General features: G+C 36.7%; 2 protein-coding genes across 4 annotated transcripts in view; one reads left to right on the top strand and one right to left on the bottom strand.

The window, feature by feature from the left end:
- Positions 1-16,121, bottom strand: part of Rho-6 (rhomboid 6) — a 127,523-nt gene that overhangs the window by 110,941 nt on the left and 461 nt on the right. The window contains exons 3-5 of the mRNA XM_070661885.1: positions 15,022-15,269; positions 1,414-1,669; positions 1,199-1,248 (exon numbers count right to left, since the gene is read on the bottom strand). The gene's annotated coding sequence lies outside the window, so the exon portion shown is untranslated. The remainder of the gene's footprint in view (positions 1-1,198; positions 1,249-1,413; positions 1,670-15,021; positions 15,270-16,121) is intronic.
- Elp3 (elongator complex protein 3) lies at positions 5,373-15,082 on the top strand. 3 transcript variants are annotated; one of them, XM_070661866.1, is made up of 10 exons: positions 5,373-7,756; positions 12,140-12,304; positions 12,423-12,667; positions 12,738-12,941; positions 13,035-13,288; positions 13,363-13,552; positions 13,631-13,848; positions 13,934-14,194; positions 14,355-14,536; positions 14,629-15,082. In XM_070661866.1, the coding sequence occupies exons 2-10, from the start codon at positions 12,286-12,288 to the stop codon at positions 14,703-14,705; spliced, it is 1,650 nt and encodes a 549-aa protein (XP_070517967.1). In that variant the 5' UTR covers positions 5,373-7,756; positions 12,140-12,285; the 3' UTR covers positions 14,706-15,082. The 3 variants fall into 3 exon arrangements, with proteins under 3 accessions (XP_070517967.1, XP_070517965.1, XP_070517966.1); XM_070661864.1 differs by lacking the exon at positions 5,373-7,756 and adding an exon at positions 11,723-11,806; XM_070661865.1 differs by lacking the exon at positions 5,373-7,756 and adding an exon at positions 11,844-11,969.

Here is a 16,121-nt window from a genome sequence, read left to right as displayed (position 1 = left end):
AAAATCTGCCGCGCTGGCATTGGGACGCAAACAGCAGCGTATCACATGTCTCATATTATTTTAATCGTGCGAGAGTCGCACGATTAAACAGGCCATGAAACATTATGTTTCCTTCGTCGGATTGTTTATTTAAAAAAATGGCCATTTTACTTTTGACAATTTTTATAATTTTTACGACCAAAGCACTATTTTTAATTTAACACAAAAGCCATTTTATTTAACATAAAATTTGCTATTTAAAAAATTGCAAAATTTTTCAATACATATCTACGTGTATCTCTTTAAAATAAATAATAGCAGTGCAGTAAAGCTTTCAATGACCTGTGTGAAATCGGTAACAGAAGCCCTTTACTTCCTTCCAAGCACCCTTTTACCTTTCTCTCTCCCTCTCTCTTTCTCGAAGCCCTATAAAGCCCCCTCAACAATATTGAGTCTACAACGTGAGCTTACAATTTATTTCCAACGAAATTCCTTCCTGTCTGTGTAAAATTGATTCGATATTTGCATAAAGAATATCCGACTATCCATTCTAATTACTCGCGAGATCTCTCGGGTCACCTTCGTATACTGATTTAATCTTTCGAAGTCGCAACGCACCTTAATAGATTCGTAGAAAAATTTTTTATTTAATCACGTCGAAGCGTTCGACCGTTGCGTCGCGCAAAAGGGTACCCGATCGTCGACCGAATGATTCGACCGTATGCATCGCGTGCCTGCGTGTCCATGCGAGACATCCCGATGCACGTGAGCGTTCGTGCGCTATAAATATATTATCTCGAAACGAAGCTGTCGGGAAAGCACGATACTTGGTCAGCAATTAGAATATACGCGCCGAACTCGCTAACGTGAAATACGATTATATCATTTGCATTCAATTGCTACTTAACAAACACACGACATTTTTCATTGCAAGATGTGAAGCTTATACGTATAAAACACACCACGCCGCGATCAAATTTTTGTCAAAGTAATTAAGCGTGCTATATTACATTTCTGTGCCTCTTTAAATAGCGTATAAAAGTATTATTCACCTAGTTCGAATTAATATCTTTAAAAAAAAAAAAAAAAATAACCATTATTCTCTTTTACTACTTTTCTAAGTGCATTATTTTTTATGTGGTGTATATTCTCGCCGAAAGTAACTCGTAAAATAATAACGAAAGATCATAAGCCTTTAAAAAAAATATCGTCGACTTACCCTTTCGATGCGCAGCGGCGAAGATACGCAGCAACTCAGCTACGAAGAAACTGTAACATACAAATGTAAAAGATTAATTGTAGAGACGCTCAGATTAAATTTTACTGATTAAAAATAAACAGTTTTAAACGCTTTTAATTGATTTCGCAATTAAATAATGAAAAGTAAAGTTATTTATAAATCAAAGTAATAAATAAGCAAAAAGTGATGCTCACCTCAACGTTGCTTCGCCGAGGCAAGATGCCTATCCGAGGCCTCCTCCTCCTCTCAGAATTGGATGTATCCCTCCTGTGCACTGAACACTCGCGACCGGGTGAAGTTAATCCCGAAAACTAATTAAAAAAATTATCGATTAAAATACGCGCGAAACTACTAGACGGCACTCCCGAGAAATCGGCACACGAACCGGCTCCGGTTTGTTCTTTCATTGATGTCGGTAACGAGGGCACGTTCGCTTCTCTGAGACTTGATCTGAAACAGAAAATAAAATTTTGCTTCATTAGTACTACGTAAGATAAATACATATATACCTAGTTCATTGCTGAAAATTATTAAATTTAAAACGCTTCTTTTTTTTAAACGCAGAAAAAGCAAAAGTAATTAAGTGGCGCTCGCTTAGTATGCACTCTGTAATCTTTGTAAGTAAATGTATAAATTAGAGATATATTTCACATAAATGCCAGTCAAGCCTTCATTTCTTTGATTTATTCATTAAACATTTGCTTTAGGAACAGAATAAAAACGATAATTTAATTATGAAATATAATTACTTTCCAAACCATAGAAACATTTAACGCATAAGAGCATATTAACTTCACGTTAAAAAGACTTTTAATTTCTGTTTCACAAGATACATTCTCTGTTAATTTGATACAGAGGCGTTCTAAAATTGTGAATAGTACATTCATTGTTTTTGCGCACACACCGACACGTGATATTTTTCCTCTTGCAATAAAAACCAGTATAAAAACGTAAACAACATTACATTTTTAACGATACTATTGCACTTTGATACTAGCTACGCTTATTTTTTATTTTTTTTTTTTTTAGTTTTTTTAGTTTAGTTTGGTTAAAATCAAATTTGAAATAATATAATATTAAAAAGATGATGTTGCAGAAAGAAACGATTGCATTCTATAAAGATTTTTATATGTTATATGTAGAAGAATATTTTAAATAAAATACATAAAAAGAAAAGTAAATAAAATAATACTAATTATAATACTAAAATATGCATGCTTTAATAAACTCTTATTTTTAATAAACATTTATTTGTGTTAAATTAATTGCATTTCCTTTTATTTTCATTAAGTTGTGAAAAAAGCTATTCTATCTTCAATTAAAGAAATTATTGAGCTCACTCCCGATATTTTTCAAATAAACAAAATGAAGTTTTTACTCCGTTTATATGTACCTCGTTATCTCGTTAATCACAATATTACGAGACATTTTCATAAAGTATTCTGAAATGCGAGCAGAAAAGTTGAGCTTCATACATTGAGCTTTATACATTTATCCAAAAATAAAAGCATGCAATATATGCTAAAAAGCATAGACGGTATGTGGCGTCGTCATAAAAAAAAAAAATATATAAAAAAATAAAAAAATAAGGCAAAATATGATAATAGCTACGCGAATTTGCTCGATGTTGCTAAAATACATTTTTCCCGACCAAAGCATTATCGCGATCAGCGATATTATAGAGAAAATGTAGTAGATGCGTATATAATTTTTCCTAAAATTATTACTGTCAAAAAAAAATGGAAATAATAAAAAAAAGTTTAATACAATAATTACTTATTTTAAGTGAAGTACGTTTGGGGTTTGAAAAATATTTTATATACAATTTACCGAAAATATTTCTAGCAATCTAATACGCGTTTTAGTAATGCATTATAGTAATATGAACATTAATATGACTCGTATCGCCTTCGCTGTTTCAACCCAGGGAATTAACAGATAATCGATCGTTATTCTCTGTCCTCTCATATTTCAAGCGATAAAAGTAAAAATATTATTCCAATATTCAATAATACGCAATAAATATATATTTGATAAAATATAAAAATAAAGTAAAGAACATATAGTTAATTGCAAATTCTTTTTATTCGACACATTCGATGGAAATTTCATAAATCGCACCAAATAAATTCCCTCTTTCAGTAACAAATTTTTATGCCCGCAATAACGTTTCTATATTAATATTTTATTAATAAAAGTTATGAGTCTTAATATCAAATTTTATATTATTAAAGATTAAAGAATGCGCGCATCACGCGTGTCGTTTACTTTCGCTTCTTTTACGTTAAAAAAAAAAACTGTTTAATATTTAATAAATTTCAGTAACAAACTACGAGTCTAAATCTAAACCATAAATAATTGACTTAACCAACGAATACCTTATACAACTTGGATATACGAATGCATACGACATACACTATGTTGCTTCTCGCAGAAACGTTACCGGTTTCACACTTTATTCGAAAGTTTCGGAATTTTGTAATAAAGCACCCGTGTCGCCGTAAATTGCAACACTTTCAACTGGATTAGCTCGAGAGATTGGACACGATTGTGTAAGTTAAATATGTGTCGATTGAGATTTACTAGCGAGACAAGCGCGTGTCGTTTTCTATGCCGAGGTAACAATCTGTCTCGAATAAAACAAAGTCTGGTGATTGAAAATTTCATGGTTGCGAGTAGTACGTTACATTAAACTTTTATCGTGGCCGCGCGTTAAAAGCGCCGCTCGGCGCGTGTAAAATCGACGACGTACCGCCGACAACCTTTTTACGAATTTCCTGATATACGCGACGAAATTAAAGGACGCCGATATAAACGCCGCGACATGTTATAATTGAAAGTATATACCATGCGTAACATACACCGGCGACAGATTCATTTAGCCGTGAAAATCGATCGAATCAAGTTTTTCTGCCGGCGTCGCGAGTTGATAAGCTCATAATGAGATAAAACGATCATCGCTCGCGTGAAACTATTTAAATAACTCGTTAAGCTTCCTCTAGCTTGTGATATTATCGCTCTCGCAAAATGACAAAATTGCTCGTTCGATTTAAATTATATAGAGGTATCGATACTAAATAGAAATATTTCTATCAGATTCCATATCTTTTTTTTTTTTTTTTTCGCGCAAAATTGCAGGGTAACAATTTTTGAAATCCAACAATGGCAAAAGCCGTCGACGAAATTAATTTTTGATATATCGCATATAGTAAAATTCTAAATTTTCCGTTCCCAATAAAAAAAATTATTAAACGTAGTTTTTCTATTCCATAAAAAAAAAAATTGCTTTTTCTATGTCAAGCAAATAAATGCAATTATCTATTTTCATCGAATAACAAAAATCGTACTTATAAAAATAAAGAAAGACAGAAATATAAAAATGTAATATAAAATGTAAGAAAAAAATACATGACTTTTCAATATTAAAGATCAAGTCATATGTTCCTGCGCTTTTTTCTCGGTTTAAACAGCTTTAATTCGGCGGACTGATTTTCGAATCGCGGTCGTGAAACAATCTAGTATCTCCGAATTTGTAAAATGGATGCGAGAAGCCCCGATCGATCAGCGCATCTGCGCTGCTGAGAGAAGGATGTCGAAAACTTGGCGAAAGTCTCGCGATAGCGGTGAAGCCATTAAATTTGAAATTACCAGGTAATTAATATTCAAGCTAGCCCCGTGCGGTCGTCCGCCGTCGTCGCTCGCCTAACCCTGCACCTCCTCCAGAAGCTGAGTCAATACGTAACGTAATTACTTGACAAGCGGATGGCGGTTTGCTGCAGCACTTTCCGCGCTCCTGCCGCATCACACCGACGTTAGTCGCATCCTCCTCTCCCGCGAAGGGAAAGGGGGAGGGCCCCGGCCCGTGTGCATCGCTTTATCGGTGTTTGCTTCTATCGCGCTATGCCCGTGTGTGCGCGGGGATGTTGTTATGCAAGGAACGTGTTTAACTTTAGTGAGCCGCGTAACCATATTGCCCGAATGCATGTGCAGCCGTGCGCCCCGTCGGGAGGGCGATATCGCGGGGAATATAGCGGATATAATGGCTGTTGCGAGCACTTACGCTTTAGTGCGTGCGAAACGTCGTCGTTGAGTACCTTAAAGAGCCCCCAGGATGAGCAAATGAACAGGGACAATCGATGAACGAAAGAGGATACTTTCGCAATTGAAACATTATCGCGAATTAATACGAATATAATTCGTTAATAATTTTCGAGTGAGGTAGTTAGGTTGCGTAATGAAACGTTTGGTAGCGTTTTGCGTAATTATTATGTGCAGGATTTGTACAGAGCAACGACAGTGCGTGTGGACGATAGTTAGAATCCGTGGGAACGACTTTTGTCAGGACTTTCTATGACATTGCCGATTTTCTTTCGCCCGAAGGAGCGTGTAAATGGATAAGTGACTGATATCATTAGTTTAAGCGAAGCACGAGATACGTGCACCGTTTGTTGGCTGCACGCGCAGCCACGAAACCACGTCAGTGCCGATATCGCGCACAATACGCGGTATGATAAATGCGGGTGTACAAAACGAGGCAAGAGCGTGCGAGGATGCACGATGTGGAATAAGATACCACCTTATAGACGATGTATCAGCCCACACGATAACTTGACAACGGAAATTAAGTCGCCCGCGACATTCTCGAATCTTACGCGTATCAAGCCGGATAAATTCGCGCTCGGAACGATAGCTCGACTGCTTGGAAAACTGCAAAATGTTCAGTTGTAACTCTAGAGTATCTGAGAGCGTTCTTACGTTTATATTAATGTCATTGCAACATCGAGACCGCGCCTGGAGACGTAACCGTATTTTTCATTTCTACTTGCAACACGTTTCACATTGAAATTTTTCAACAGCCGAGAGAGAAACGCGATCGATACGCAAACGATATTTCGAAACAGTTAGTCTTTTTTTTTCTTTTTTTTTTTTTTAATGTTAGCGGAGATTGAGCAAGGTGCACACACGCATGTGCACCGATTAAAGTTGACCAGATCAGCGAGCGTTCGTGCACGAGCGCGCCATTCCCGAAAGAGTAAGAGATGTACTTGGCTCCATCGAGCCGTGTAACCACGTAGGGCCGAAACGCACGTGCAGAGCATTATGTAGATTCGATGTGAAAGCCCGATCCGGCCGATCCGGCCCGTACAAACATCGCGGATAATCGGCGTAAATTGATCGCGGAAAAGATTTCCGGTGCGTCGCCGTTAACGAACGCCGAGCGCGAAAATATCGATCGCTGAGCGCAGTCGGTGAAAATTTAATTAAATCACACACGTAATTTAACGGATCCAGCTGTCGCTAATAAACTCGGCGCAACAGAAGTGTCGGCCGAAAGTTATAATTACGCGAGATATAGCGAATTTAAATGAATATCGTCAGAGGGGTAGTATAAAGATAAACGGATCTCCGCGTAGACGCGCATTTTGTTACACGCCTTTCATTTACATTTTGCATTTGAGACACAATCGCCGCCGCTACTCTCTCTCTCTCTTTCTCCTTCTTTCTCTCTCTCTCTTTCTCTCTACTTCCCTACCTCTGTGTACGCTGTATTAAAATTTGACGTCGCCGGGATTAAAGCTAAACCGCAAGCTGGAAAATCGCCGGCCCTCTCGGACAAAATCTGACGCGCGATTCAGCACGACAGTATCATGACAGCTAGAAGAGCGTCATGATGCCACGCCAGAAAGGAGAAAGCTATAGATACGTGTATTGTTGCATAGCGGCTGTGTGTCGTCCTGGACACTATTACTGGTCCGCTATACACATGGATGCACCGTAACGCACGCTACCGCGCGTACATTCGGGAGTTACGCGGATATTTCTACCCGCGGGTAAAACTAGTGCGTACCGCTTTACTCTATCGAGCCAGCTGAAAATCACATTGCCCTTTCCTCTCTTTTTAATCTGCTTATATAATAAAAATACATATCGTTACTCGTCAAAATTTGTAAATAATAGAGATTAATTAGAATAAAATGCTGCAAGTAAGTGCAATTTGTCTAATTGCTATTAAAGTGCAGCGTTGTATGCGTTAGAAAGAATTCGCGGCAACAGTTAACGCAGCGAAAAATAGAATCACGACGACCGGGAGGATCACGAGATTGCGTCGTCAAAGGGTGGAGGAAGTTCAGAATGGCCGGCAGTAAAGCAGGTCGTGCGGTAAGGTTTAAGATCTCCGGGCAACAGGATCAGCAAGGGGAAGCTTTATTCCATAGACCGTTCACCTGTCGTACGCCAGGGATATTCGCTCTCGAAGGAACGGGGAATAGCGTAGGTGTGTAAGAGAACTCGTAGAGGAGGATTATACGATGAAGAGGGTCAAACACTTATTGCGCACAATGCTTGACGAACGTTAAATTCGCGGTTGAGCGTTTCTATTGTCGCCGTGCTGAATTCGACGATAAACAAATACATCGGCCGCCACTCAATGCTCGTACAGAAGATGATGATCGCAAAGCGAGCTCGCAGCAATTGCCTTTACGACTCGATGTGCACGCGAGCGTGTATAAATGAACGTTACAAGACCAAATGAGATTCGTAAGTAAAAAATATTTAATAATTTTATTGTCACGTTATACGTGCGTCGAGACCTAGGTGTTACATGCGTGTACACTAGGTATGCGTTTCATGTTTCATTAACAAGTTGAGAAATTAAATGATAATAACTTAAAAAAAAAATTAATTAACACGCGATCTTAACTATGGACGTCCTCGAAGTTTTCATTTATTTCAAAGGGCTAATTTATCGTCTTGGAAGTTTTGCTTTCGCTATTTACTCAGGTGTCCTAACCGAAACCTGTATGTACGTACGTACATAATACACGTGCAGGTTACTAAACCCGTATCGCTCCCGGCTCCGTTAAAGCAACAAATAAAGCTCTTTCGGAAATCAATATCGCCATACTATTAGTATAATGCGATTGTGCGGTATTAAATTAAATATCATTTTCCGTGCATGTTTAACAAGTCAACATGGAATAATTGCCAATTATCACAGAAAGCATGGTAACCAAATAATCAAGCAGGCGTTTCGTGATAACAAGAAGAGATAATGAAGTAACTGTAAATGAACAAAAGCAAGCAATGGCTTAAAAGAAAAAAAAAAAAATAAAAGAGGGGGGAGAGAAGGCAAACCTTCAATTTGATATGAATAATTAGCTGTGATAATAGGAAAATGTTAAAATTCAAAAAATTCATAATGTCGAAGCGTGAGCTTTGTAACGTCTAGTAAAATAAAAACGCACGAAAGAAGTAATTTATATTTGACCATTCTGCAAGATCTCCCGTACATGACAAAAGCTAACGAGTTCGTTTAACGAAGCACTCAGTTCCTGCTACCTATCGATACATCCCGCTCTTCGGACAGGCAAATTGAGATTGGACGCAGTGACGCGAATTATTATAATCCCAACCTATGCCACGGCGACGGCGCCGGCGACAGTAAAACCCGGAGGCGTTTTTCGTAGCTCTTGTATCGCGAAGTATGTAATATCGGGTCCCGTCGTTCCCATCTAGGAAGCCGGATTTCTCTCTCACGAGCTATCGTCCCGCTTGCACGTACGTACACATCGAGCTACATATCGACGCTTGCCCGACGTCCAGACGAGCCTTTAGGCGACGAGAAAAGGAGTCGAAATCACCCACGGAAACGTTCGTACGAAAATCCTATCCGTCCAAATGACACGGAAGAAACGATCGTCGTGAATGTACGCCTGACTGAGAAAATCGAAAAATCTAACGCGTAAGAAGAGAGTTTCGAGAAATTATTATTAATATATGTGTACAAATATATTGCGAAATATTTTTAGAAACATTGACAGGAACTTCGAATTAAAAACGGAGAAAACATCCGTTTCTCGCGCTACAGTTTTAAGCGGTACGCTCGACGCCGCGCGTCCTTTTCTCAATACACGCATATTCTTTCTTCATCTCAGTTTCTTTCGTCTCGCAATCTTAGATTGTCGAATCGTATGCCGCGTACGAAAACATAAATCTGACAGTCGTAGGAATCTATGAACAAAAGTAGAGCCACTTACACGCGCGTAAAGCAGAATTTATGAGAGGCGCGGGAATATAAATGCGCGACGTATCATAAATTCCCGTCTTGGATGCCGGGATATGTATGAGTTAAAAGGAAAAGCAGAAGGAGGAGGCGAAGAGAAAAGAGAGCGGCGTAAGGATGACTGCGTATAGAAACGTGTAGGGACATGCAAGAAAATCTTTCTCTCCCAATATGTGGGTCCCGAAGGATACTAACGATACCGTTTCAGAGCTCTCATAGACTCGAGGGACACTTTAAGTATACGGACTAAAAGCAACCCCACTGCTTTTCCGTCGTTGCTTCATAAATGCTAAATAATTCTTATTAGCAACAATAACGATTTTTAACAATCTTTCAGTATTAACCATAATTTTTATCCGTAAAATTATCCGTTTCCGCAAAATTTCACATCCGTATTTCACATCCGTATTTCACATCCGTTTTGTATATGCATTGAATAAAAACTCTATTTGCATATTAATATACGTCTAATATACACCTTTGTTTCTTCTCCCCCCTTATCTCCGATGTGTTTACTCGTATATTTCTTAAAACTTTCGAGTTTTTAGCTACTTTAAAGATTGCATCAAATTTAAGATCGATTACAAATTTCCTTGGCGTGCCATTACGTGACGCAATTTTGTCCCGACGGCTTTCCGTGGACCGTATAGAAAATCGAAAGCGCGCATCGGGAGGAAGAGAGAGAGGGGTGCATGAACTTAATCGCGACGACGGGCCCACCCTCATCTCCGACCCCGTTCGATATCTTAACTACTTTACCCGGCACGACCTGGCCCCGATTTAGCCGACCGCGCGCGACACACCATACCACCCTCCGTCCTGTCTGTCTAATTTACGAGCGCCATCCTATCATCCCCGACGCCATTTGGACTGGCAACTTCGCAATGAGATGCATGAAAATCGAGCGGGGGCTTTAATAACACCGATAGCTGATAGCAGTCGCAGCATCCCCGATCGAACGCGAAAAAATCGTCAACTCTCCCCGGCGTTTTAAAAAAAGGAATCCCTCCCTATCTATCCTATCCTTCGTCGTATCGACTCTCCCATCCCTTCTTGCCATCTTGCCGCAGGGTAAACGACTCCTACGACGAAATCTTGGAAAATTGGTCATCTATTCACGTTCGAACATAGGACGTCACTCATTTGTTAGACTTCTCCGCGGATATTACATTTCTTAATTTAATTTTTAATTTCTATCTTTCGCATACACGAAACAGTCTCGGGATCTCAATTGCATTTAAAATAGAATATGAATTACCATATTGTGAGATAAAAAAATAAAATAAAATAAAGTGGATATAAATCCAACTAAAAAGGTACAGCTTATTTCTCGAGGTGATTGGCGTTAATGAATGTCGGATAAATTAATACTGTCGGCGCAAGAGTTACTTCTTTATCTGTAAAGCGGGAGTGTGTAATAACGGGTTGCAGAACCACAATGCGATCAGAATTCTCATTTCGCGGCCGCTTCGCTGCGCATTCGATTTAATTGTTCGATATATGCGAGAAACGATTAAAACACCGTAAAACCGCCAGGCTGAAATACCGAACTCGCGGAAACGGACACGCACACGGGCGTACATGTCTGCTCGATTTTCCATAAGGTCGCTAGATCGGCCGAGAACGGAATTGCATCACGTAACCGCTCCCTTGATATTGCACCGCACACCCACGGATTCGATTAATTTTTTACTATCGTCCAATCAGGAAGGACGGATGAAACCACTTGAATTAACCGTTCTATTAGAAGCTTTTTGGTCTACACCGAACGTAAAACACGATAATGTCTTATGATAAGTCATTCTACCGAAACGATTGCTTATTACACGATTTAACTTAATGTATTAATATTTTATTTAACCGAGACGTGTTACAGTGCGTAAATTAAATGAAAATAATTTGTTTCATAATAAATATTATTATTATTATTAGATACTTTAATTTTTTAGAAAGTTCAAATATCAATAAAGTTACAGCCCATTTAATTTTACTTGATACAAAACGTCGGTCAGCTTTCATCAATTTAATTAAAAAAAAAAAAAAAATTAAACACGCTAAAGAGTTTGCTTCATTAAAAAAAAAATGCATATCTTTATAGCTACAGTTCGTAACAATATGATCCTATCAGGATTATCTAATATACGTAGCTTTATCATAAAATAAATAGCAAAGAAATGGCTATTAGAAACTTTTTTTCGCGAAATTATTAATCTTTACATTCTACCGCCACCTATATTTAGTGCTTGTTGTTACAGAGGCAAATAGCTTGCAAAATCGTCGATTAAATCGCGTTCTATAATGTATCTATCCAAACTGTAAACGTATTTGCGTTATTTATAACTTAAAAATTATATATTAAAAAATATATAATTACACATCAAAAATCTATTTTATTATGTTATATCCTACATTATATTACTTGAACATTTCATTTACTACCCCTACCTCACTCTCCTCCCTTTTATCTAATATAATAGCACGCCATACTTCAAGTATTTTCTCACATGGTTTCTAAGTTTCTGTTGGTGAATATCTTCATATTTCTTTAGTTAATAGTGTATTTATGAACTATTATATAAAGTTTTATAAGAAAGGAAATAAATACTACAGTAGACAATAAAATTTAGACGCATTCCTTACTATCATAGCAGATAATGTAATGTTTAAAGATTAAAAGAGGTTAAAAAGGTTGAGGTTAAGTTATACTAACATTTTACTTTCCATAAAAGTTACTTTTTGAGCACTAAGAAAAAATTGAAAGATGATTCTAATCTACTTACACGCTAATTCTTTTGTGAAACTATTTTTTAAACTGACAAATCTAGATGTTGTAAAACAATTCTTGTTTCTGATTTTAGTGCCACTGGCTGTAAGTCACGAGTAGATGTTGAAGTAATATTGCAGTTTTCGTGCAATTAGAACAATTTGACAAGAGAAATATTAATTATTTTATATATATATATACTTTTTAAAAATAAATTAAGGTTACAGAAAATTTGCAATCATGGTAATATCACAAAACAGTAAGTATATAGTCACTGCAATACAGTATGCAGTTAAAAAAGTAATATAAATATGTGATTTAATTACTTGTATTAGAATATGCAATATGTTAACACATTTATGCTTTTTTTTTTTTAGAATTTGCACATCAAAGCAAGGAAGAGCGCATGGTAATAACAATTGGAGAAATTATTCAAGAATTATTAAAGGCACACAATGAGAACCGAGATATTGATCTAAACAAATTGAAAACACGAATTTCCTCAAAATATGGCTTAGATTCTTCTCCAAGATTAGTTGATATTATTGCAGCAGTACCTAGTTATGCTAGGAATATACTTGTACCAAAATTAAAAGCTAAGCCTATCAGGACTGCCAGTGGTGTTAGTTGAACTTGCAATATTTATATTGACAATTTTTATGATACAGAATAAAAAAATATATTTATTTCAGATTGCTGTAGTAGCAGTGATGTGTAAACCACACAGATGTCCGCATATTAATATGACTGGAAATATTTGCGTTTATTGTCCTGGTGGCCCAGACTCTGATTTTGAATATTCAACGCAGTCGTATACCGGTTACGAACCTACGTCGATGAGAGCCATACGCGCAAGATACAACCCTTTCTTACAAACTAGACATCGTATTGAACAGGTGAAATAAATATCCCTACAGCAGATTGTTTTCTATCATTTTTCAATTTGTAGAAATACAATTATATATAGAGTGTATTATATATACTTTCAGTTAAAACAATTGGGCCATAATGTCGACAAAGTGGAATTTATTGTCATGGGTGGTACTTTTATGTCCTTGCCGGATGACTACAGAGATTACTTTATTCGAAATCTACACGACGCGTTATCTGGTCATACAAGCAGTAATGTCGACGAAGCAGTCAAGTACTCGGAACGTAGCAGTACAAAATGTATTGGAATCACCATCGAAACTCGTCCAGATTATTGTCTCAAAAAGCATCTCTCAGATATGTTACGTTACGGGTATGTTTCTAGATTTAATATAATATTTAAAATTTCCGATAAGTTGTACTAAAATTAAAATCAAAACTTAACAGGTGTACACGTTTGGAAATTGGTGTGCAGTCAATATATGAAGATGTAGCACGTGATACTAATAGAGGGCATACTGTACACGCTGTATGTGAAAGTTTTCAATTAGCAAAGGACGCTGGCTTTAAAGTTATAGCTCATATGATGCCAAATTTACCAAATGTCGATTTGGAACGAGATATCGTTCAATTTGAAGTAATATAACTGCATTTATATAACAATGTTAAGTCAGACGATTAATTTTAATACTTATACTTTGAAAACAATTTGTAGGAATTTTTTAAGAATCCTGCATTTCGAGCAGATGGATTAAAAATTTATCCAACGTTGGTTATACGTGGCACTGGCTTATACGAATTATGGAAAACTGGTAGATACAAAAGTTACGCGCCCAGTATACTAGTTGATCTTATAGCACGTATTTTAGCTTTAATACCACCATGGACGCGCGTTTATCGCGTACAACGTGATATACCCATGCCATTAGTAAGGTAAAAATGCAATATTACATGAGCAAATAATATATTATTAATAGATAACGATACATTTATCATCTTTTTTTGTCTAAAAATTTAGTTCTGGCGTGGAACATGGAAATTTGCGTGAATTAGCTCTCGAAAGAATGAGAGATATGGGCACAGACTGCCGTGATGTTAGAACCCGCGAAGTAGGAATTCAAGAAATACATCAGAAAGTTCAACCCTACGAAGTCGAGCTCATACGACGTGATTATGTAGCTAATGGAGGGTGGGAGACATTTTTATCATATGAAGATCCCTTACAAGACATTTTAATTGGCCTACTGAGATTGAGAAAGTGCTCTGCCAACACATTCAGGTATAACGTTTTTTCTTTTCATTTTCCTAAATCTTTTCTTGCATTATACAATGCATTTTTTTATTCAACTATGTGTGGCTACGTGTTACTATAATAATTGTTTCTCTCGTTTTACTCTGACATTTTAAACAAAAAGTATGTATGAATATTTTTCTTATAGGCCTGAGTTAAAAGAAAAAACTTCTATAATAAGAGAGCTTCATGTTTATGGCAGCGTAGTGCCTATAAGTGCTCGTGATCCTACTAAATTTCAGCATCAAGGTTTTGGTATTTTATTAATGGAGGAAGCTGAACGAATTGCAAAAGAAGAACATAAATCTGATAAAATCGCCGTAATTTCAGGTACAGCATATAATGATTTTATATTTTTTTGTGCATGGAAATAAGAATCAGAGAATTAGAAACTTATACATTAACAAATTTTTTTTTTTTAGGTGTTGGCACACGTAATTATTACAGAAAATTGGGTTATGAACTTGATGGACCGTACATGTCTAAAATGCTGATATAAATTATTATTATAAGTAAAATAAAATAATTTTACATTATTAATGAAATTTTTATATTAAATATAAAAATGCATGCTCGTATATTTTATCTAAAAAATTGACGACTTTATTGTTATTTAATTAATTATATGCGTGTTATATGCTTCATGTGCAAGTATAAGTAAATTTTTTGCCATGCATAAAATGGTATAAAATCAGAAGACTCCATTCTCTCACAATTCGAATGAGGAATGTAAAAAATACTTGCGCCGTTTTGTACGTCGCAACGATGACGCGCAATAATTGTAGTATGCAAAAAATTATGTGAATTAAACTCACTTTGATCTGATGATGCATCCAAGCTCCGAATGACCGTGAATCCGGGCAGGAATCCTCTACGGAATAAACGGCAAGGGATGAATCTCGAGTGTGGGGAGACGGAGACGATGGATGCCGGCCACTCCAACTTGGAAGTTCCAACATTGCTGATTACGAACGGCACACGACACGTTCCGACGAATGCCCGACACTTTGCAGCAACCACTCGCGATGGTTTTTTGTACGTCCGATTTATTATACGACGATAACTGCAAAAGAAAACAGCACGTAAGTCCGCGGTCATCGTAGGACGTTGAATGACTCGGCTGCGCAGCTACTTCTTGGCTGATCAACACACTCGCTTCGAGCGCGCTGATTGGCTGCGGAGCTGCCGAGCTCTGAAGTTCCTAGTTCCCCTAGCCTAGCAGCCAATCAGCGCGCTCGAAACGTTCGAGCTAACGACTTTCGTTCAAAACGGTGAGAAAATTGTCTCGCAATAAAATTTCATTTTAAATAGAAATTAAAAAATAGAATCTTAGAGCGTTTAAGAGAAAATAATGAATTATTAATTTTTATCAATCGCTTTACACATTTGTCTAGATTAATATATTACTATTAATGATTTTAAGTATATAACTCAGTGAACAAACAGGGTATGCAAATATTTGCTCATGATGTGTTACTGATATATTGTTTTCATTTGATTTATTTATTTGTGAATGTCGCATTCGCTTCTGTTCGTTCGTTAACAAATCCATACACACGTTTATACGTTCGAACGTTACGGAGCAAGCATGAATTAACGTTCGAACTTTTATTGTACGATGGCGCGGCATGTCGCATTAAGCAATTTAATATCGTTCATGTAATAAAGAAAAAAAAAAGTTAAGTTATTTACGAACTTGACAATGCTTCCTAATCCCAAATAACCTATATATAAGAACACTATCTTGAAAAAATAAATTAAATACAAGTGCTCAATGAGAATTCAATGCAAAAATCTTAATCTTATTTTTCTTTTTCGCTCATTACTAGTAATTACTTTTTTCTCAAACAAATGTCAACTTTCCACATATTTTACACACTCAAATAATTGTTTTTTTATCCTTGAATCATTCTCA

This window comes from Cardiocondyla obscurior, linkage group LG09, assembly GCF_019399895.1.
Source record: "Cardiocondyla obscurior isolate alpha-2009 linkage group LG09, Cobs3.1, whole genome shotgun sequence".
NCBI classification, from domain to species: Eukaryota; Metazoa; Arthropoda; class Insecta; order Hymenoptera; family Formicidae; genus Cardiocondyla; species Cardiocondyla obscurior.
This window is presented reverse-complemented; position numbering and strand designations above follow the sequence as displayed.